Genomic DNA, 21,133 nt, shown 5'->3' on the forward strand with positions numbered 1-21,133 from the left:
AATATAGAGCCGTAGCACGGTGCCAAATCGTAATATGTATAGTACCATAGACTCACTCTTTGTTATGTACAAATCTGGAAAACAGTGTTAAAAACAGTTTTGCCAACTACCAAGCATGCCTCCGTCGTAAGGATTTTAACAGAGTAGTCTTAGCTTCATGCAGAGAACCAAACATATGAAGTGCTCCTTCGATTTTGTAGTCACTGCGCTGTACCAAGTCCAAAATCCTCTGTTAAAATCTTTACCCAAACATCACGGGAGTGCGTATCCTCTGAGTTACCTCACATTTTGCGTGACCAACATGTCCGACGCCTATTCGGGCATCGCGCGGGCACCAGTATTATTTGAGCTTAGAGATTCGTGCAGAACGCATTTCATCAGTTGATATTTTTCCTATAAATCACGCAAAATATGAGATACCTCAGAGGATGCGAATTCAGTCACGGAATGCTAACAGACAAAAATTAAACACCTCACTGTGCAGTCATCATTTCCTAATTTTAGTGAATCAGGATCTCTGCAGTAACGCACCATTTATATTTATATTTTCACCGTCCGATCAGAACTCGGGGACTTTAATATTCGTGTAAATTTCAATCTGACGATTTAGATCGTAACTCAAAATTTGATTTAACTCAGAGTTAAGAATTCAATTTAAGTTAAATAGCCGGGCCTCATTTCTTCCTTCAGGGCCCAAAATAAAACCATAATTCTCTCCTCTTACAGAGCAAGCGGTTCAGAGAGAGAAGAGAAGAGAAAGAGAGAAGGGAAGAGAAGAAAAAGAGAGAGAAAATGGATCGGAAAGATGTGGGAATTCTCGCCATGGATATGTATTTCCCTCCTTCTTTCGTTAAGCAGGTATGATTTTCTTGCTAATTTCGAGGTGGAATGCTGGTTTTGTTTTTTTGACATTTTGGATGTTTCTGAGGTTTAATTTGATAGCTTTTTTTCATTTTGTCGGTCATCAGTAAGTTCAGTTTGTACAGATTTGGATCAAAGATTCTCTATTTTTTTCCTGGTTTGTGCTAAAGATGGAAACTTTTGTCAAAAAGGAGATTTTAAAACCCTTTCCTTTTACCTCAGTAAGGGGTTTTAAGAGTTGTTAGCATCTAAATCTCTTGTGAAATTGCTTTCAATTTTTAAAATGAAATTGTTCGATTTACCAGAATACTGTTAAAACCTTAAATCCAGTACTAAAATTATAACTTGCAAGGGAAGGAACTAATTACCAGAAAATAATAATTTTGATTTTTTCAACTTTTTTAGGAAGCACTAGAGGCTCATGATGGAGCAAGCAAGGGGAAGTATACAATTGGTCTCGGACAGGATTGCATGGCATTTTGCACAGAGGTCGAAGACGTAATTTCTATGAGGTAAATGTATTGTTTGGATGAGGCTATTGTACTATGCATAGTGCATTTTGGTCCGTACTATTGATCAATATGTTCATTTTTAAAGTTCAAATAGATCTTCATATGAAAATGTACTTGTAGATCAAATTTTACATTTTTTAGAATTTTTTTACTATTTTTTTTAGATAGGTAGAAAATCTCTTGATCTAAAAATTATAGACCATTCAAAATTGATTTTCTACCTATTCAAAAGTATTGATTTTAATATAACGTGCCATTATTATTGTCAAAGCAACATTTTCTACATTTGTTTAAGGCCTCATGCTAACTTAATTTGTTTCTATGAATTGTAGCTTGACAGTTGTCAGTAACCTTCTAAAAAATTACAAAATCGACCCGAAAATGATCGGCCGTCTCGAAGTTGGTAGTGAGACTGTCATTGACAAGAGCAAATCGATCAAAACCTGGCTCATGCAAATTTTTGAGGTAGTTTATTTAACACCCCATGATATATACATAACTACAATTTTTACAGTTATGGAGATTAAACACAAATTTTTATTTTTAAAAAATGGCAGGAGCATGGCAATACTGACATAGAGGGAGTTGACTCGAGCAATGCATGCTATGGTGGGACTGCTGCCTTATTTAATTGCGTGAATTGGGTTGAGAGTAACTCCTGGGATGGCCGCTACGGCCTAGTTGTTTGTACTGATAGTGCAGTAAGTATCAAAATCATCCAGGGTTTGCATAAAAACCCTAGAATTGACATTAATTAATATCTTTTTGACCCATGAGATTAAAATTGTTCTTCTCTAATTTATATTCATCTTCATTTTATTCACTGTTGCCTTTCTATTTATCTGTTGCATTTTTCTAAATCACTAAACCCTAATGGTTTATGCAAAGGTTGTGGAAGGGGCAAATATGTCTTAGGAAAATAACTGTTTTCTGGTAACTACTAAATTATGAATTCCTTGTATATCTTCTCTCTAAATATACTTCTTTATTAGGTCTATGCTGAGGGACCTGCAAGGCCAACTGGTGGGGCCGCTGCTATTGCAATGCTAATCGGGCCAAATGCACCTATTGCTTTTGAAAGTAAATATAGGGCTTCACATATGGCCCATGTCTATGATTTTTACAAGCCCAAGCTTGCCAGTGAATACCCAGTTAGTTTTCACTCGCTAATTTATAAATTTTATAATTTTATGATGGCTATTTTGCAATTTTTCATAAATGTTATATTATGTTTAGGTTGTAGATGGGAAGCTTTCTCAAACTTGCTATCTCATGGCAGTTGACAAGTGCTACCAGCGTTTCTGTGAAAAGTAAACCTTGTTATATTATAATCATTTATCATTCTTGATTCTTATGTTTGTACCAGTGTGGTAATTAATTTTTTGGGATATTTCCATTTTTGGTAATAGATTTGAAAAGTTTGAGGGAAAGCAATTCTCAGTTGCCGATGCTGATTATTGCGTGTTCCATTCTCCCTATAACAAGGTAGCTATGCATATTAATTAATTATTGTACTTCTCTACCACATAATATTTTGGACCAAATTATATGAAACAATCTCTCTCTCTCTTTAAATAGCTTGTACAGAAAAGCTTTGCTCGGGTCTACTACAATGACGTCTTGCACAATTGCAGGTTTTTTAATTATTATTTTAAAAAAAATGGTTTTTTTTTTACCATAGAATTCATTGGGGAAGCTATTAATGTATCTTTTTTTTTGTCTGATTTCTCTCTCTATTTTTTTTTTTTAATTTAGCACGGTTGATCAGGATGCAATTGAAAAACTCAAGCCCTTTGCTGATCTGGTCGGAGACGAAAGTTACCAAAGCCGTGACCTAGAAAAGGTTATTCTCCGATTTTTTTTTTTTTTTTTTTTTTTTTGCGAACAAACAATTAAATTCCTTTTCTCTCCTGTTATTAATTTCTCCAAACTGATTATTTAATGGTGACGATAACAATGCTTTGTATAGACTTCTCAACAAGTGGCAAAAGCTTTGTATGATGCAAAAGTGGGCCCCTCTACGCTAGTGCCAAAGCAAGTAGGTAACATGTACACTGCATCTCTCTATGCCGCGCTTCTATCAGTTATTCACAACAAGCATGCCACTCTGGTAATTAATCATTCCTTTTTCTCTATCAATATATAGCGACATGTTTACATGCAAAATTTATAAATTTTCGAATTCATTTAGTATAAAGTCAAGTGGTATAAAGGTGATGAAAAATGACTGTTTCAATTAACTTATTAATCTTCGTTTTTTGATCACTATGTTTTTCGTGGCGATAGCACGTGATGTCTTATACTATAGAATCTAGATAGCACACTAGCCAAACTCTATAAATCCAAATAAATGCTTGGTTTTAATGCAAATATTGCATTTTTATAGGAAGGTCAGAGAATAATGATGTTCTCTTATGGGAGTGGCATGACGGCTACAGTTTTCTCTTTGAAGGCTAAAAAGGCGCAACATCCTTTCACTCTCTCTAACATTGCTTCTGTTCTTGATGTATCGGGGAAACTCAAGTCAAGACATGAGGTCATTAAATTTCTCTCTCTCTCTCTCTATAAATTATACCAATGCTTTATCACATCTGAAACTTAGGCGGCATTTTGATTAAAAGATGGCTACGCAAAAATATCTTAATTACATGGATTTTTATATACGTGGTGAAATCTCTTTGAACATTATTTTGAATTAGAGAGCCAGTATGTTAAAAAATTTTGGTTGAAATTTAGTCAATTGTAGGCTTAAAATATTTTTTAATTTTTTTTTTTATGGTAAGGAGATAAATTGTCAATATTTCACTCTAATTAGGCATTTGTTATATGATATGTTTTGAAAGACTTGGGCTTTGCAGACATGAAAATTTTCTATCCTTGAGTTGTGTTTACAAAAACTTTTAGGTGTTACCTGTAAAAAAGCTTAAATAATTACACAAAAGAGAAAAGAACAAAAATACAAGGGCATAAATAACACTTGTGATTTTCTTGTTTTATTATAGGTTTCACCTGAGAAGTTTCTGGAGACACTGAAGCTGAATGAGCACCGGTACGGTGGCAATGATTTTGAAACAAACAACGACACAAGCGTGTTATCTCCCGGTACCTATTATCTGACAAATGTCGATGCCTTGTACCGGAGATTTTACAAGAAGAAAGGAGAAGAGGCAAAGGACGCACCCAAAATTGCAAACGGTCATTGAATTTCACACTATGCAATTCTATTTGCGGTGCATGCACGGCACGGGGCAATGATTTTTCATATTGCTGATGTTTTTTCAATTCTATGATTTGTGCTATGTTCTTTTAAGCACTTTCTAGCTGAAGTTTAAATAAACAGTACTGTTTAATAGCATGCTTCAATAACCCGTAGTGTTGTTTCAGATTTTTGGCTGTTAAGTTTGATTGAAATTTTGACAGGTACGGGGTGATACCAGTAGGGACTGAAATGATACTGTAGTACTGGTACACTAAAGCAAAGTACATTTTCATAGTAGTTCATTATTACTAAGAACCCATAAGTGGGTTGACTGGGACGGTTTTCATATTTCTGGCAATTCTGCTTGACTTTGACAGGTATCACTAGGGATTGAAATGATACTGTCGTACTGTTACACTAAAGCAAAATACATTTTATACTGTTCATTACTACTAAGAACCCATAATTGAGTTGACAGGTATGGGCTTCAGAATTCTAGCCGTTTAGCTTGACTGAAATTTTGAGAGGTACAGAGTGGTACCAGTAGGGACCAAAATGATACTGTAGTACTGGTACCCTAAAGCCAATTACATGTCATACTGTTCATTATTACTAAGAACCCATACCTGCGTTGAAGGTGCTATGGGCATTTAATGCTAGGATAGTTTAGGAGGGGGTAGGTGAGGTGGTATCAGGTACCATGTGCAAACTAAATTGACAACACATGGATGCACGTGACCTACATATCTTGTTTGTTACCAGTTGAAGCACATCTCAGATTCTCCTGTTGCTTTCAGTGACTCAATAGTTAGAGGCTGCTTTTGAATTTTGCTATATTATATTCTACTATGATCTGTTCATGACATGTGGTCATTTAAGGAGCAAATATACCTACACTAATTATGCATGCATAATTGACGTATATTTGATAAATACAGTTCTTGATAATTCTTTGACAATAAATGCAACTTCAAATTGCCTTGATATTGTTAGATGTTCAAGCAAATTCTGACATATATATTTATAACGACTGTATTATAGCACATGTTATGGAATATTTGTTATGTGAAATGTCACAAATTGGAAATTCAATTTAATTTATTTATCCATCATTTTTACCCAACAAGGTTCAAGCAAATTCTGACATATATATTTATAACGACTGTATTATAGCACATGTTATGGAATATTTGTTATGTGAAATGTCACGAATTGGAAATTCAATTTAATTTATTTATCCATCATTTTTACCCAACAAGATTACTCAAAGAAAGATAAAATGCTCAAGCATTTTTTCTTTCTTATTTTTTCCCCTGAATTCCCATTTCCTTAGTTCTCAAAGAATGTTTATTTTGTTTATATATCTTATAGAGTATTGCTTATTTAACAACATAAAATTCAACCAATGAAGAAATTTTATGTGAAGTTGGGTAGATCACACAACTCACAAGTTTTTAACTTTGATACACAGCACACACACCTATTTAATTGTTGTTCATTAACTCATTAACTGTAATACATAGTGCAGATTAATAGTACGATGCTTATTTGATAATATAGATTCCATTGTAGATAGAAATTTTGATATACAATAGGGTCATCATTGATATTATCAATAAAAATGACTTGTATATATATATTTATGTGAACAATAGGGTAACCAATTATGTGAACGTATTAATCACCAACTATTTCTATTGGTTATATGAATATATTACTATCCACATTCATGTCATCTTAGAACTACATAATTTATTTATTATTGAAACATATATTAACACTATGATTGATTTGGTACAAGTTAATAACTTCAGGGACCTAATGTTATTGAAAAATAAAATATTCAAATGATAAATACTGATATTTTAAGGACTATTTTTGTAACTTCCTCACCCCAAAGCAATTTTCCTCCGTTCATATGAGCACCTCACTGCGCAGTCATCATTTCCTAATTTTAGTTTTCTTTATTTGACAGGTAAAATTATTGGGCCTCATTTCTGGGCCCAAAATAAAACCCATAATGCTTTATTTTCTTTATCTGAAGCACAAAGCTTTCCTTAATCATAGCAATGGTTATGGGCTTATGGCACAGAGTTGCATCATTCTCCTCTTTGTAAGACCTTGCTGTAATCTTGTCAATTGACATCTGGTAAACTTTTCTCTGGTATCTGATATATACTGAAGACCATCTTTTGGAAATATGATTAAAGGGTGTATTATAGAATTCCATATATTTCTAATGACTATGGGCTTTTTCATAATTTATTGATCTCTTGGGGGTAAATTGATACTCATTCATAATTTATTTATAAATGTATCATAACTGGTACACAAATTTGTAATGACTTTGCCCTTTCGCATTTAATTTCATTAGTTATAGTAAGTTATTGAATTTTTTTTAATCTACTGAGCTGCCTTTCTCTTTCAAAATTTCCACTGAGCATGTAAATATTATAATAGAAAGCTGTCAGCAATTTTATTGGATTCCAAAAGAATCCAATAAAGATATAATTAATGAATGCTATATGCAGTGATTAAAATCTTATTTATAGTTTTCAGTTATCCCCAATTACAAAAAAAATGTTTGCTGTTATACTTATTTTGTTAGAATACAGGACCCAAAAATAAACAGAAGAGAAAAAAATATTGGTAATTTAAATGAACCAAATTCATAACAAAATATGTTCAACAATTCGATAAGAGCTACACATATTTTGTTATGAACCAAATTCATAAAAAAATCCATCATCTATTCGTTCTAATTAAAGACGCTGATACCAGTGTTTAGGACTTTAGGTACACTGGGTACTGGTACAACAATGTATAAAACAATGCCCAATTCACCATCTCAAAAGCATTACAGCAGTGAGCAAGGCTCAAAACATCAACTGTGTTCTTCACAACTAAGAGTATTTGTGTTTTCAATTCAGGTTCCAGTTTTAGAGATTACTGAATAACTGAAATGGGCTTTGTACCTTTTTTTTTTTTCCCAAAATAGAAATAGCTAATCTACCATCATTAATATGAAATAAGGAGGCGGTTTTCTCATTGGAAATTAACATCCAAGATTTCTTTTCCGGACAATAAAACAAACTAACATAACAATAGTAATACCTTCAAACATACATGCCCAACTAAGACTATTTGAGTTTACAGTTTTAGAGATGATAAGATTACTAAATGTCTGAATGACTGGATTATTGAATAATTGAAATGGGCTTTGTGCCTTTTTGCCAAAAAAAGAAACAGCTATATATGAGTATAAACATAAAGAGGAGGGTTCAAATGCCTTCATGTTTTTGTGCCTCCATCTTTCTCCATCATTTTCAAAGTTCAAACAGTCGATCCGAACCGCTCAACCTAACCTCCATACTAAAATATATTTGGAGACCAAATTTTATATTTTTGGAAATTTTTTTACTATATTTTTAGATAGGTACAAAAATACTGTTTTTAGATGGTTCAGATTTACTGATTTTGTACCTATCTAAAAAAATAGTAAAAAAATTCCTAAAAATATAAAATTTGGTCTCCAAACATATTTTAGTATGGAGGTTAGGTTGAGCGGTTCGGATCGACTGCTTGAACTTTGAAAATGATGGAGAGAGATGGAGGCATGATGGAGGCACAAAAACATGGAGGCATTTGAACCCTCCTCAAACATAAAATAAGGGGTGATTTTCTAGGTGGAAATAACAGTACCCAAGACTTTTTTTTTCTGGACAATAAAACAAATTGACATAACAATATAGTAATACATTCAAACATACATGCATAAAATTATCCATACATAACAATAGTTATACCTACAAACATACAAGCATAAAATCACCCATATATTACAATAGTATTACTTCAAATATACATGCATAAAATAGAAAACAATCTTATAATTAAATAAATACTAAGTATTGAAATACACTTCTCACCAATGCAGTTCAACGACTGCTCCAAGAAATCTTTCAGCTGAGAGGCTAAATGCTTAGAACAAATGATCATACAATTTCATCGAGGACCTGACAACATTGAAGTTGGAAGGGGATCTGACTGATCCACTATGCTAGATATACTCGCAATCAATGGAATTGAAGAAACAAATTTATAATCCAATGATGTTTCAACCTCCATCGCTCCTTCTAAAATCTTAACCACTATTAACATTGAAGGCCTTTTAGTTCTATCCCATTGCAAGCACCACATTGCAAGTTCCATAACATGCACAATTTCTTTCTTGTATAATTCAACATCACCAAAATTATTGTCAATCAAATATGATAATCCACTGGTCTTAGATTTTTCTTCTAACAATTTAATCAGATGGCGATTCTCTTCGGTCTGAGAATCATCAAGGTTTCTTCTCCCACATAGAATCTCCATTACCACCACACCAAAACTGTAAACATCAACCTTCTCAGTGACCATTGCTGTCAGCCATTCAGGTGCTAAATATCCAGGAGTGCCCTGCATTTTGGTCATTACTCTGCTAACATCCCTATCGATAAGCTTGGATAACCCAAAGTCAGCAACTTTAGCTTGAAAATTCTTATCCAAAAGAATATTTTCCGGCTTTATATCGAAATGTACAATTTTTTGACTGCATTCCTCATGAAGATAACATAAATCCTTAGCTATATTGGTTATAATTTTGAACCTGATGGGCCAATCCAGAGGAACTCTCCCATATCTACAGTAGATCCACTGATCCAATGACCCGTTACACATATACTCATAAACTAAGAGCCTATTCAACTTGTCAGCGCAGAAACCGATCAACCTCACCAGATTCATGTGATGAATACTTCCAATGGTCTGAACCTCTACCAAGAAATCCTTCTTTTCATGTCCGACATTATCCAAACGTTTCACTGCTATTCTCTTATCACCCCACCTTCCTTCGAACACAGTACCGAATCCTCCTTTTCCGAGTATTTTGTTAAAGCTTTCAGTGGCTGCTCGTAGGTCTTCAAAAGTGAACCTAGTTGGCATGCCTGGTAACAGTTCGATGATTTCCTCGTCTTGCTCTTCTTTAGATCTCCTCAAACACACTATGTAAACACTAATTAAGGTGATAATAAAGAGCAGAGCTCCAACTATGGAACCCAATATTGCTCCTAGCCTAACTTTGGAACTAGAAGGTAGTAGAGGGCCCTCTTGCACCTTTATATATGCAGTAGAGTTAAATTGGTCCTCAGGTTGATGATTCTTAAGGGAATAAACAGTAGTGTTAAACATTTGCCAGTTGAGTCGCTATTATAATACTGAAACAAAACAGCTTTACATGTGCAATCTCTAAGACCAGCCTTTTTGCAAGGCTCCTCTTCAGTTATATTAGATGCAACACTATCAACACTATACTTTCCCAAAAACGGATTGTCAGCACTATAGAAATAAGATACATTGTTAAGGCCTAATAAATGGTGATTGTTTACATCTTGACAAGTTATATTTGTAACTGCGGAGCATCCAAGCTCCGGTCGCCACTCATCAACTGGTACAAAATAATTTCCTGAGGTTCCTGGGCAGATGCAATGTCTATTATTGCAAATTCCATAGTGCCCACAGACTGTTGGGTAATCACAGTTATCCAATTTGCTATCAAAATCATTACCCATATTGAACACATCAACCACCATTTTCCATTGAAATTCATCAAAATCATAAAGTCTTAAATGTCCATCAGACTCTAGTCTCATGTACTGTATTGATTTAGCAGGTGGAAATGTAAGAATAATTGTGCCCTTATTTGTGTTTGATAACGTGGAGAACATAGTCAGGCTACCGTTCATGAACTTTATAGACCTTTCCACTTGTACATTGTCATTTGACGTGATATAGACTATAGAGTAGTACACCACTGGGGAATCCAAATTGACAAATGCAAACAAACCATCTGCAAGGATGGTGAGATAAAGTTGGCTTTCAGCCAAATCAGTGCTAGAGGAATTGGCAATGAGCCTCATGCCTCGTGCCAGCGTTTGCCCCATTACTATACAATCAGTTGGATGGTCAAAAGATTGCCAGATTGTAGAATTATTTATATCAAAGAGCACCAGATTACCAGCTTCTGTGATGTTAATACCGGCCACAGATTGATTCAACCTGCTAGTAGACCAAACAAGGCTACCATCACTATCACGAAGGGTTAGACCATCTTTAGATGATAGTTGAAGTATGGCATTTTCACTAACAGGTTGGGCTCGATTTGCTGACTAGATGACTTGTGGACGGTTGGAGTAATCGTACAAATAGCCACCATTATCATCTTTATATGTATGTATGATGTATATGGAGAGAAAAAAACTCTTACAGGGTGGGAAGCAGTAAAACCCAGTAACAAATGACATCCCGTGATTTGCGTTTAGCCGGAAGAGGATGGAATGGACAGTTTGACTATCATTGAAAGTAAAATCCAGTTGATGATCTGGTGAGTTGGTCCATGTTGACGGAGCGATTGTAGTGGGATAGTTTTCAGGTTGTGAATTAACAGAGAAAGAGAAGCACTGGAGAAGTGCAACGAAGGCAACAAGGGAATAAGTAAAAGCCATTTGAGGTAGCATTATTGGTTTGCTTCTGTAGCAAAAGAGATGGTATTGCCCATATCCAATTCCACAACCTCTATTGCTATTTTGGACCATTCAAGAACGATGCTTTTTGGACCGTTCAATTCCACCACCTTATAATTGCCCTTTTGGACCGTTCCATTGCTCTTTTTTTTGATGGTTGGTGCCTCTCCATTTTTATTATGACCCAATCATTGTAGAAGGTTGGTGCCTATCTCCATTTTTTTTAAAGGTTGGACCGTTCGATTGACTCATTAAGCAAGATTTCCATGTATAGATTTCCATGATGGTTGGTACCATGAATTGCGCAGGATCGAAGCTGTCTCAGGAAGTCATAGCAGCGGCGCTTAGGAATGAAGCGGCGAAATATATTTCAGAAAGAGCGAAAGCGAATAAGACATTCGCTGTTATATTTTGATGCCTATTTTACCCTTCCGAAAAGTATTTCCGTTAAATTTAATGGAGAGTTTTGATCCTTACAAAATATCTGAACCGTTTGATCTTGATTGTATGGATGGTCCAAATTTTTTTTAGTCCATTCCAGAATTTGTCATATATATATATTTAGAAAGAAAACAGTTTTTACAGGAGTGCAAATGGATCGAATACGGATCAAATAGTGATAAAACCATATCTGTATGCGCTTTTATATTTGGAAGACGGTTATGGATTAGATATTAGACGGATACAGATACAAATTGAATATTAAACAGATACAGATCAGATATCTATAGATATATACATATTTTTTTCATAATATATCTCCATTATATTATTAAACACGTTGGGTGTCCGATCCGCCAACGGCTACGATTGAGAGATGAAACTTCGAATTTGATCTCAGCTCTCCAATTACATAATTTGTCTTCTTTTGATTAAATGCATCTCTTTTATGTATAAAAGTCTAAATTTAGTTAAAAACATACTCCCCACATGTGCTGCCACACGATAAGTTACAATTAAAATTGAATAAATTCTGAAATTTAGCGATATATTTATCTGTTTCCTTATTTCTTTATTTCCATATTTCTCCTCTTCAATTGAGAAGACTCCACCTTCCATTTTCTTACTTATTATTTCCTTATTTCTTCGTTTCTATACAGATCACAATGGAAATCATTTTTTTTTAATTTCCTTACTTCTCTTTCTTTGTTTCTATACATATTGGTGTGGGCAATTTAGAATATATTTTCAATATAGAATATATCAATTTGTGTATGTGTGTGTGTGTGTGTATTCTAAATTGAAAACAAAGAAGAATATAAATTGGAACGTGTGTGTGAATATATATTTTTCTTATAATATGTGTGTGTGTGTGTGTGTATATATATATCCTATACATACACACGATAACACTTTTTATTTATGTTTTTTTATATCATATTATATGTTGATATTGAATTGTTGTATGATATTTGATATTAGATTCGAATCGAGCTATTATTTGATATCATTGGTACTTAAAAATAAAGAATCATCACATCATCAAATTGTTATCAGAGATCACGATTAAAGTTAATTAAAAATACATAATCATATAAATTTTCTATTAACATGTGTTTTAATTTTTAGATAATTATTATTTTCATTAATATATTTGTTTCTTATAATGTCTCCGTTGCAACGCACGGGTTTGGTACTAGTAATAAATTATGTAGTACATATCTACTATTCGAATACAAATAATTAAAATTTAAAATTATATCCATATTCTTCTCCGTACATACATATATTCGGATATCTGTATTGAATTTTCGAATACGGAGCTAGATACCGTCAAATAGTATCCAATCCATTTGCACCTCCAAGTTTTTACTGTCTCTGACCAGCCCAGTGTTGGAAATATCAGACCCAGATCAGAACACACCACGCTGGTTTCAGAACAAATACCAGTAAACACAGAACAACAACAGATAATTTTTTGTGGTGCAAAAAACTGCTACACCATTTTCTGGGTTTTCTTTCTTTTTATTAGCATCTCACTATTACAGCAAATTAAAACTTACCTAAAAAATAGTTTACAAATATGTTGTGGCTTTCCATTTTCTTCCACGCCATATCCATAACTACCAAAACAGAAAATTGCTTACTAAAACTAATTTTGCACCATAATTGGTGCTACAAAAATATAACTCAGAAATAAAACAATAAAATTAACTTGACACAACTAGCTTAAAACTAACATTCACTTCCCTAAGCTTGTTGTGTCTTCTTCACAATACGCAGTCCAATCCTTTCCCTCATTTCAATAAACTTTAATCTTCCCAAAGGCTTAGTTAGAATGTCCGCAAGCTGATCATTCGTCCCAACGTGCTCGACCATAATCTTCCCTTCTTCTACACATTCCCTTATGTAATGAAAACGTGTATCGATATGTTTACTTCTGTCATGGTGTACTGGATTCTTACACAGAGAAATAGTGGACTTGTTGTCGATGTTGATCATCACCTTGTCAGTGTTTTGGTTCAAGAGATCCGCAAGAAGAGATCCTAACCAAACTCCCTGACACGCCGCAGATGCTGCTGCTATATACTCTGCTTCACATGAGGATAGTGCAACCACCAGTTGCTTCCTTGACAACCAGCTGATCAGATTAGAGCCCAAGAAAAAAACGACTCCAGTTGTACTTTTACGATCATCTACATCGCCGGCCATATCACTATCACTGTAACCCACCAAACACAGTTTCACTCCTGCTTTTCTTCTCTCATAGTGACAGCCCATACCAAACGTTCCTTTAACATACCTCAGTATCTGTTTTACAGCAGCCATATGTTCGGTTTTTGGTGACTCCATGTATCTGCTCACAATGCCAACTGAATAGGCTAGATCTGGCCTAGTGTTTGTGAGATATCGCAAGCTACCCACAATGCTTCTGTACGTGGTTTGATTCACTGGTGGTGAAGAGCTTTTCTTACTCAATTTGAGCCTTGCTTCCATCGGGGCTTGAGTTGGATTGCAATCTGCCATACCACATTCTTGAAGAATCCTTTTTGCAAATGCCTCTTGGCAAAATGAGATACCATTTGGCAATTGATGAACTTCTATGCCAAGATAGTAACTCAATAAGCCTAGATCACTCATCTTAAAAATCTCCTTCATCTGCTGCTTGAATTTTCCAACTTCTTCCTCATTACTTCCTGTAATAACCAAATCATCCACGTACACACCAACAAGGAGACAATTCTCCCCTTTGCCCTTTTTGTATACAGCATGCTCAAATGGGCTTCTCTCAAAACCCAGTGACAACATTGTGCTGTCTAATTTTGAGTTCCAAGCTCTTGGAGCCTGTTTTAAACCGTACAAGGCTTTGTGCAACTTCAATACTTTATGTTCACTTCCCTTCTCCTCAAAACCAGGCGGCTGTTTTACATATACTTCTTCTTCTAATTCTCCATTTAAAAACGCCGACTTAACATCCATGTGATGTAGCCGCCATCCTTCTTGAGCTGCTAGTGCAATGAGTAATCTCACTGTTTCAATTCTTGCGACCGGTGCGAACACTTCTTCAAAATCGATACCTTGTTTTTGCACATACCCCTTTGCTACTAAGCGTGCTTTGTGTTTCAACACCTTTCCATCAGGATCCTTCTTCACTTTATATATCCATTTGAGTCCTATGACTCGCTGGCCAACAGGAGGATCTTCTAAACTCCATGTTTGATTGTTGCGGATAGAGTCGATCTCTTCCTGCATGGCGCACCTCCAACTTTCCTCTTTGTCAGCATCCAGGAAGCTTGTTGGCTCTTCTGTGCCCAGCAAGCAAAGGCCAGAATATTCAAGTTGCATTGGTTCGGTCACATCGTAAATTTCATGCAAATTTCGCATTCTTACCGGGGCTTCCCATGATGAAGTTGGTTCCTCAATTATGCCATGTGCTGAGGATGACTCCGGTGTTGTTTCTCCCTCTGATTCACCTTCCTCCTCTTGTACTACACTGTGTGTTGGAGTGGGCGGTGTCTGCTGTAGTTCATGTTCACCGATGCTCTCATCGCTGCCTACAGATATAGCTTGTTCATAGTTTACATGAAACACATCATCTGTTGGAATTTCCTCTGCATCTTGCATCATACCCCAGTCCCACGCCTTCTCCTCCTCAAATATAATATCACGTGTTATAGTTACCTTTCTGGTGGAGGGATCATACACACGGTATGCCTTCGAACCGCTCTCATATCCAATGAACACCATCGGACAGCTGCGGGCTTCGAATTTTCTGATGTGGCCATTTACTTCTTTCACATGCACCACACATCCAAACGTGCGCATATGATGTACTGTCGGCTTTCGCTTGTGCCATGCTTCGTACGGCGTCATCCCAATCACACTTTTAGTTGGCGCACGGTTCAGTATATACACCGCGGTCATTACAGCTTCTCCCCAAAATTTTGCAGGCATTTTCATACTCTTCATCATGCTGCGTGCCATGGAAACAACTGTCTGGTTCCTTCGCTCGACCACCCCATTTTGCTGAGGAGTATAAGGGGCAGTCAAGTATCTTTTGATGCCCATCTGCTTGCAATAGGCAATGAATTCATTTGACTTGAATTCACCTCCCCGGTCAGTGCGGAACGCTTTCAACTTTGTATTTGTTTCTACTTCAGCCGCCACCTTGATCTCCTTGAATGCTTGAAATGCCATATCTTTGGATTTCAACAGTGCAATCCACATGTATCTACTATAGTCATCAACCATCAGTAGAAAGTACTTGTTGTCACCCGCAGTTGAAGGTGTGATGGGCCCGCACAGATCACCATGTACTAGTTCCAACACCCCGCTTGCTCTGAAATTTGCCTCTTGTGGGAATGGTTTGCTGCGTTGTTTTCCAGCTAGACAACCATCGCACAACTGTTCTACATGGTTAACCAGCGGAAGGCCTTCAACCAAGCCCTCCTGGCCTAGTTTGCGCAGCGCTTGGAAGTTTAGGTGCCCATAGCGTGCGTGCCATCTCCAAGCATCGTTGTCGAGGCGTGCCATCAAACACACTGGCTGTGCAAGATTGAGATTAAGGATGTACAATCTGTTCCTTGCTCTCTCGACTCGAACCAGCAATTTTCCCTTTCTATCAAACACACGCAGGTAGCCGTCTTCCAACACGACTTTGCATCCGCGCTCCTCGAGTTGACCCAAACTTATGATGTTGCTGGTCAGCTTCGGTATGTAGTACACATCGGTTAGTGCCTTGTGTTCACCTGTGCGACCCTCAATTAGTACAGTGCCTCGACCACCGATAGACACCGCCGAACCATCACCAAATTTGACCGTGCCTCCGATAGATGTGTCAAGTTCGGTGAAGTACTTCCTACAACCAGTCATATGATTGCTAGCACCTGTGTCAAGGTACCAAACATCCTTCTCATCCACTTGCAGATGGAGTTGAACGTTCTCCTCCATGAGTGTTATTTCACCAATTGTTTCTTTCTTGGTTTCCATCAGTTCACAGGTTTCAAGCATTAGTAGAGCGGGCTCATCATCTCCTTTCTCTGCCACAAGTGCCTTCTCCTTCTTGGGCTTGCGGCACTCTGATGCAAAATGCCCATATTCTGAACAGTTAAAACACTTAATTTTGGATTTGTCAAACTTTCGATATGGCCTTTTTCCTTTATCATTTTCGCGCCCACTTCCTTGGCTATACCCATGCCCGCTGCCAGAACCTTCACTGCCCTTGTTTTCTTTTATGGACAGTGCTTCCCATTGTGCACGTGTGAGCATCACCTGCTCTTCTTCTTCCTTGCGATCTCGCCGTCCCTTCAGATTCTCCTCAAACACCCTTAACCGTCCTATCGCCTCTGTAATGGACATAACCGACATATCTCCCCATTGTTCTATCGTACCAATGATAGGGAGAAATCTATCCGGTACGGCACTGAACAATTTCTCAACAACCGTACTGTCCTTCAATTCTACTCCTAGGGAGCGGATTTCACCCACCATACTGGTGAGTTTCTGAGAGAACTCAACAATATTTGTAGAGTCTTCCATGATAATACGATCAAATTGCCGTTTCAGAACTTGTGCCCTTGCTTTTCTGACACGGTCCTCGCCTACACTCATCTCCTTGATGGCCTCCCATGCTTCCTTTGCTGAACCCTTCTCCGCAATTGCCATCATTACATTGTCTGGCACGACCTGGGAGATTGCAGCCAGGGCGCCATGATCTTTATCTTCTTCGATCGGTACTTCACCCTCTATTGCCTGCCACACACCCAGTGCTCGCAGGATGATCTTCATTTTTATAGCCCACATGCCATAATTTGTGTCACTTAGCATAGGATACTGAATTGGCACAACACCTCCTCTCGCCATTGCTTTCGGCGGTTGGGTCTTCTTCTCATCGGTTTTATCTTCCATTACCTTCAACAGCCTAGGCTCTGATACCAAATTTTGGAAATATCAGACCCAGATCATAACACACCACGCTGGTTTCAGAACAAATACCAGTAAACACAGAACAACAACAGAGAATTTTTTGTGGTGCAAAAAACTGCTACACCATTTTCTGGGTTTTCTTTCTTTTTATTAGCATCTCACTATTACAACAAATTAAAACTTACCTAAAAAATAGTTTACAAATATGTTGTGGCTTTCCATTTTCTTCCACGCCATATCCATAACTACCAAAACAGAAAATTGCTTACTAAAACTAATTTTGCACCATAATTGGTGCTACAAAAATATAACTCAGAAATAAAACAATAAAATTAACTTGACACAACTAGCTTAAAACTAACACCCAGCTCATATTTTTCCTGGCCTGCTGGCTGAATTTTATTTTCAAAATCCCAACATTTTTACTATATTTTAATGTTAATAATTATATCTTAACTTATTAATTATGATAAGCCCAATATTTTTATTTACAAGATTATTATTTTAAAGACAATTAAAATCAGTCCTTAAAGCCCAACGTCCTATCCCCAGCTGTGAGAGTCAGAGAGAGAGAGAGAGAGAGAGAGAGAGAGAGACTAGTGCATCACTAGATTAACTTTAGCCATACATCAGCTGAGAGAGTCAGAGAAAAGAATTACTTTTAGAATTAACTGTAGCCATACATCAGCTGGGATTGAAGTGGATCAGCTGAGAGAGTCAATGAGAGAGAGAGAGAGAGCTGGAGAAAAGAATTACTTTTAGATGATTACAAAAGAATTACTTTTGTTGTGTGAAGAATTTCTATTTCTGACAATAAAACATATTGACGTAACAAAAATAATAACTTGACAGCTTCTGTCAACAATTTGAAAAATAAAACAAATAACAGTAATAATAGTATAATAGCTTCAAACATGCATAAAATTATCCATAGATTACAACATTAATACCTTTAAACATACATGCATAAAATAGAAAATCATCTTATAATTAAATACTACCGAAACACATTTCTCACCATTGCAGTTCAACGAGGGCCAGATAACATTGAAGTTTGAAGGGAAGTTGACTTATCCACTATGCGCGGTATATTTGCAATCATTGAAATTGAAGAAACAAAATTATAATCCAATGATGTTTCAACCTCCATCGCTCCCTCTAAAACCTTAACCACTATTAACATTGAAGGCCTTCGCGTTCTATCCCATTGCAAGCACCACATTGCAAGTTCCATAACATGCACAATTTCTTTCTTGTATAATTCAACATCACCAAAATTATTGTCAATCAAATATGATAATCCACTGGTCTTAGATTTTTCTTCTAACAATTTAATCAGATGGCGATTCTCTTCGGTCTGAGAATCATCAAGGTTTCTTCTCCCACATAGAATCTCCATTACCACCACACCAAAACTGTAAACATCAACCTTCTCAGTGACCATTGCTGTCAGCCATTCAGGTGCTAAATATCCAGGAGTGCCCTGCATTTTGGTCATTACTCTGCTAACATCCCTATCGATAAGCTTGGATAACCCAAAGTCAGCAACTTTAGCTTGAAAATTCTCATCCAAAAGAATATTTTCCGGCTTTATATCGAAATGTACAATTTTTTGACTGCATTCCTCATGAAGATAACATAAATCCTTAGCTATATTGGTTATAATTTTGAACCTGATGGGCCAATCCAGAGGAACTCTCCCATATCTGCAGTAGATCCACTGATCCAATGACCCGTTACACATATACTCATAAACTAAGAGCCTATTCAACTTGTCAGCACAGAAACCAATCAACCTCACTAGATTCATGTGATGGATACTTCCAATGGTCTCAACCTCCGCCAAGAAATCCTTCTTTCCATGTCTGACATTATCTAAACGTTTCACTGCTATTCTCTTATCACCCCACCTTCCTTCGAACACAGTACCGAATCCACCTTTTCCGAGTATTTTGTTAAAGCTTTCAGTGGCTGCTCGTAGGTCTTCGAAAGTGAACCTAGTTGGCATGCCTGGTAACTGTTCGATGATTTCCTCATCTTGCTCTTCTTTAGATCTCCTCAAACACACTATGTAAACACTAATTAAGGTGATAATAAAGAGCAGAGCTCCAATTGTGGAACCCAATATTGCTCCTAGCCCAACTCTAGAACTAGAAGGAAGTGGAGGGCCCTCTTGCACCTTTATATATGCAATATAGTTAAATTGTTCCTCCGGTTGATGATTCTTAAGGGAATAAACTTCTCGTAGGGTTAAACATTTGCCAGTTGAGTCTCCATTATAATACTGAAACAGAACAGCTTTACATTTGCAATCTCTAAGACATGCCTTTTTGCAAGGCTCCTCTTCAGTTATTTCAGTTGCTACACTGTCAGCACTATAATTTTTGTAAAATTGATAGTTAGCCCTGTAGAAATAAGATACATTGTTAATGCCTAACAGATGATGATTGTTTACATCTTGACAAGTTATATTAGTAACTGCGGAGCATCCAAGCTCTGGTTGCCACTCATCAACCGGCACAAAATAATTTCCTAAGGTTCCTGGGCAAATGCAATGTCCATTATTGCAAATTCCATAGTGCCCACAGACTGTTGGGTAATCACAGTTATCCAATTTCTTATAAAAATCATCACTCATACTGAACACATCAACCACCATTTTCCATTGAAATTCATCAAAATCATAAAGTCTTAAATGTCCATCAGACTCTAATCTCATGTACTGTATTGATTTAGCAGGCGGAAATGTAAAAATTATTGTGCTCTCATCTGTGTTTGATAACGTGGAGAACATAGTCAGGTTGCCGTTCTTGAACTTTATAGACTTTCCCACTAGTATTGTGCCATCTGACGCGTAGCCGATTTGATAGTAGTACACTATTGGGGAATCCGAATTGACAAATGCAAACAAACCATCTGCAAGGATGGTGAGATAAAGTTGGCTTTCAGCCAAATCGGTGCTAGAGGAATTGGCAATGAGCCTCATGCCTCCTGCTAGCGTTTGCTCCATTACTAGACAATCAGTCGGATGATCAAAAGATTGCCAGATTGTGTAATTTTTTATATCAAAGAGCACTAGATTACCAGCTTCCGTGATGTTAATACCAGCCACGGATTGATTCAACCCGCCAGTAGACCAAACTAGGCTACCATCACTGTCACGAAGGATTAGACCATCTTTAGATGTCAGTTGAAGTGTGGCATTTTCACTAACAGGGCAGGCTCGATTTGCTGACCAGATGACTTGTGGACGGTCGGAGTAATCGTACAAATAGCCACCATTATCATCTTTATATGCATGTATGATGTATATGGAGAGAAAAAAGCTCTTACAGGGTGGGAAGCAATAAAACCCAGTAGCAAATGACATCCCGTGATTTGCATTTAGCCGGAAGAGGATGGAACGGATAGTTTGACTATCATTGAAAGTAAAAGCCCGTTGGAAATATGGTAAGTTGGTCCATGTTGACGGAGCGATTGCTGTGGGATAGTTTTCAGGTTGTGGATGAACAGCAAAAGGGAAGCACTGGAGAAGTGCAACGAAGGCAACAAGGGAATAAGTAAAAGCCATTTGAGGTAGCATTATTGGTTTGCTTCTGTAGCAAAAGAGATGGTGTTGCCCATATCCAATT

General features: G+C 36.7%; 3 protein-coding genes and 1 pseudogene across 3 annotated transcripts; 1 reads left to right on the forward strand and 3 right to left on the reverse strand.

Moving 5' to 3' along the window:
- The first annotated feature begins 527 nt into the window (after positions 1-527).
- Positions 528-4,756, forward strand: HMGS (hydroxymethylglutaryl-CoA synthase / HMG-CoA synthase / 3-hydroxy-3-methylglutaryl coenzyme A synthase). The gene is made up of 12 exons (XM_078302987.1): positions 528-858; positions 1,267-1,373; positions 1,706-1,838; positions 1,931-2,074; positions 2,366-2,524; positions 2,610-2,683; positions 2,783-2,858; positions 2,952-3,007; positions 3,129-3,216; positions 3,343-3,483; positions 3,760-3,909; positions 4,376-4,756. The coding sequence occupies exons 1-12, from the start codon at positions 793-795 to the stop codon at positions 4,574-4,576; spliced, it is 1,395 nt and encodes a 464-aa protein (XP_078159113.1). The 5' UTR covers positions 528-792; the 3' UTR covers positions 4,577-4,756.
- A 3,565-nt stretch (positions 4,757-8,321) lies between these two features.
- LOC144554675 (G-type lectin S-receptor-like serine/threonine-protein kinase SD2-5 pseudogene) lies at positions 8,322-9,573 on the reverse strand (annotated as a pseudogene).
- Positions 8,322-21,131, reverse strand: LOC144554674 (G-type lectin S-receptor-like serine/threonine-protein kinase SD2-5). Its single transcript, XM_078302988.1, has 2 exons — positions 18,452-21,131; positions 8,322-8,378 (listed from the first exon to the last, which is right to left on the reverse strand). The coding sequence occupies exon 1, from the start codon at positions 21,082-21,084 to the stop codon at positions 18,529-18,531; it is 2,556 nt and encodes an 851-aa protein (XP_078159114.1). The 5' UTR covers positions 21,085-21,131; the 3' UTR covers positions 8,322-8,378; positions 18,452-18,528.
- LOC144553780 (epidermis-specific secreted glycoprotein EP1-like) lies at positions 9,732-11,117 on the reverse strand. The gene is made up of 2 exons (XM_078301976.1): positions 10,880-11,117; positions 9,732-10,723 (listed from the first exon to the last, which is right to left on the reverse strand). Exons 1-2 carry the CDS (start codon positions 11,115-11,117, stop codon positions 9,732-9,734), a joined length of 1,230 nt encoding a protein of 409 aa, XP_078158102.1.
- Positions 21,132-21,133: the final 2 nt, after the last annotated feature.

Source organism: Carex rostrata, chromosome 5 (assembly GCF_964058835.1).
Source record: "Carex rostrata chromosome 5, lpCarRost1.2, whole genome shotgun sequence".
Taxonomy (NCBI): domain Eukaryota; kingdom Viridiplantae; phylum Streptophyta; class Magnoliopsida; order Poales; family Cyperaceae; genus Carex; species Carex rostrata.

What these genes read in the sequence shown, in the direction of transcription:
- HMGS (XM_078302987.1), top strand. Translation starts at nt 793, where the DNA reads ATGGATCGGAAAGATGTGGGAATTCTCGCCATGGATATGTATTTCCCT. An exon ending in AGCTTGCCAGTGAATACCCA is followed by an intron (nt 2,525 to 2,609) that starts GTTAGTTTTCAC and finishes TATTATGTTTAG; the next exon opens with GTTGTAGATGGGAAGCTTTC. An exon ending in TCCATTCTCCCTATAACAAG is followed by an intron (nt 2,859 to 2,951) that starts GTAGCTATGCAT and finishes CTCTTTAAATAG; the next exon opens with CTTGTACAGAAAAGCTTTGC.
- LOC144553780 (XM_078301976.1), bottom strand. Translation starts at nt 11,117, where the DNA reads ATGGCTTTTACTTATTCCCTTGTTGCCTTCGTTGCACTTCTCCAGTGC. An exon ending in GTTTTACTGCTTCCCACCCT is followed by an intron (nt 10,724 to 10,879) that starts GTAAGAGTTTTT and finishes TATCATCTAAAG; the next exon opens with ATGGTCTAACCCTTCGTGAT.
- LOC144554674 (XM_078302988.1), bottom strand. Translation starts at nt 21,084, where the DNA reads ATGCTACCTCAAATGGCTTTTACTTATTCCCTTGTTGCCTTCGTTGCA.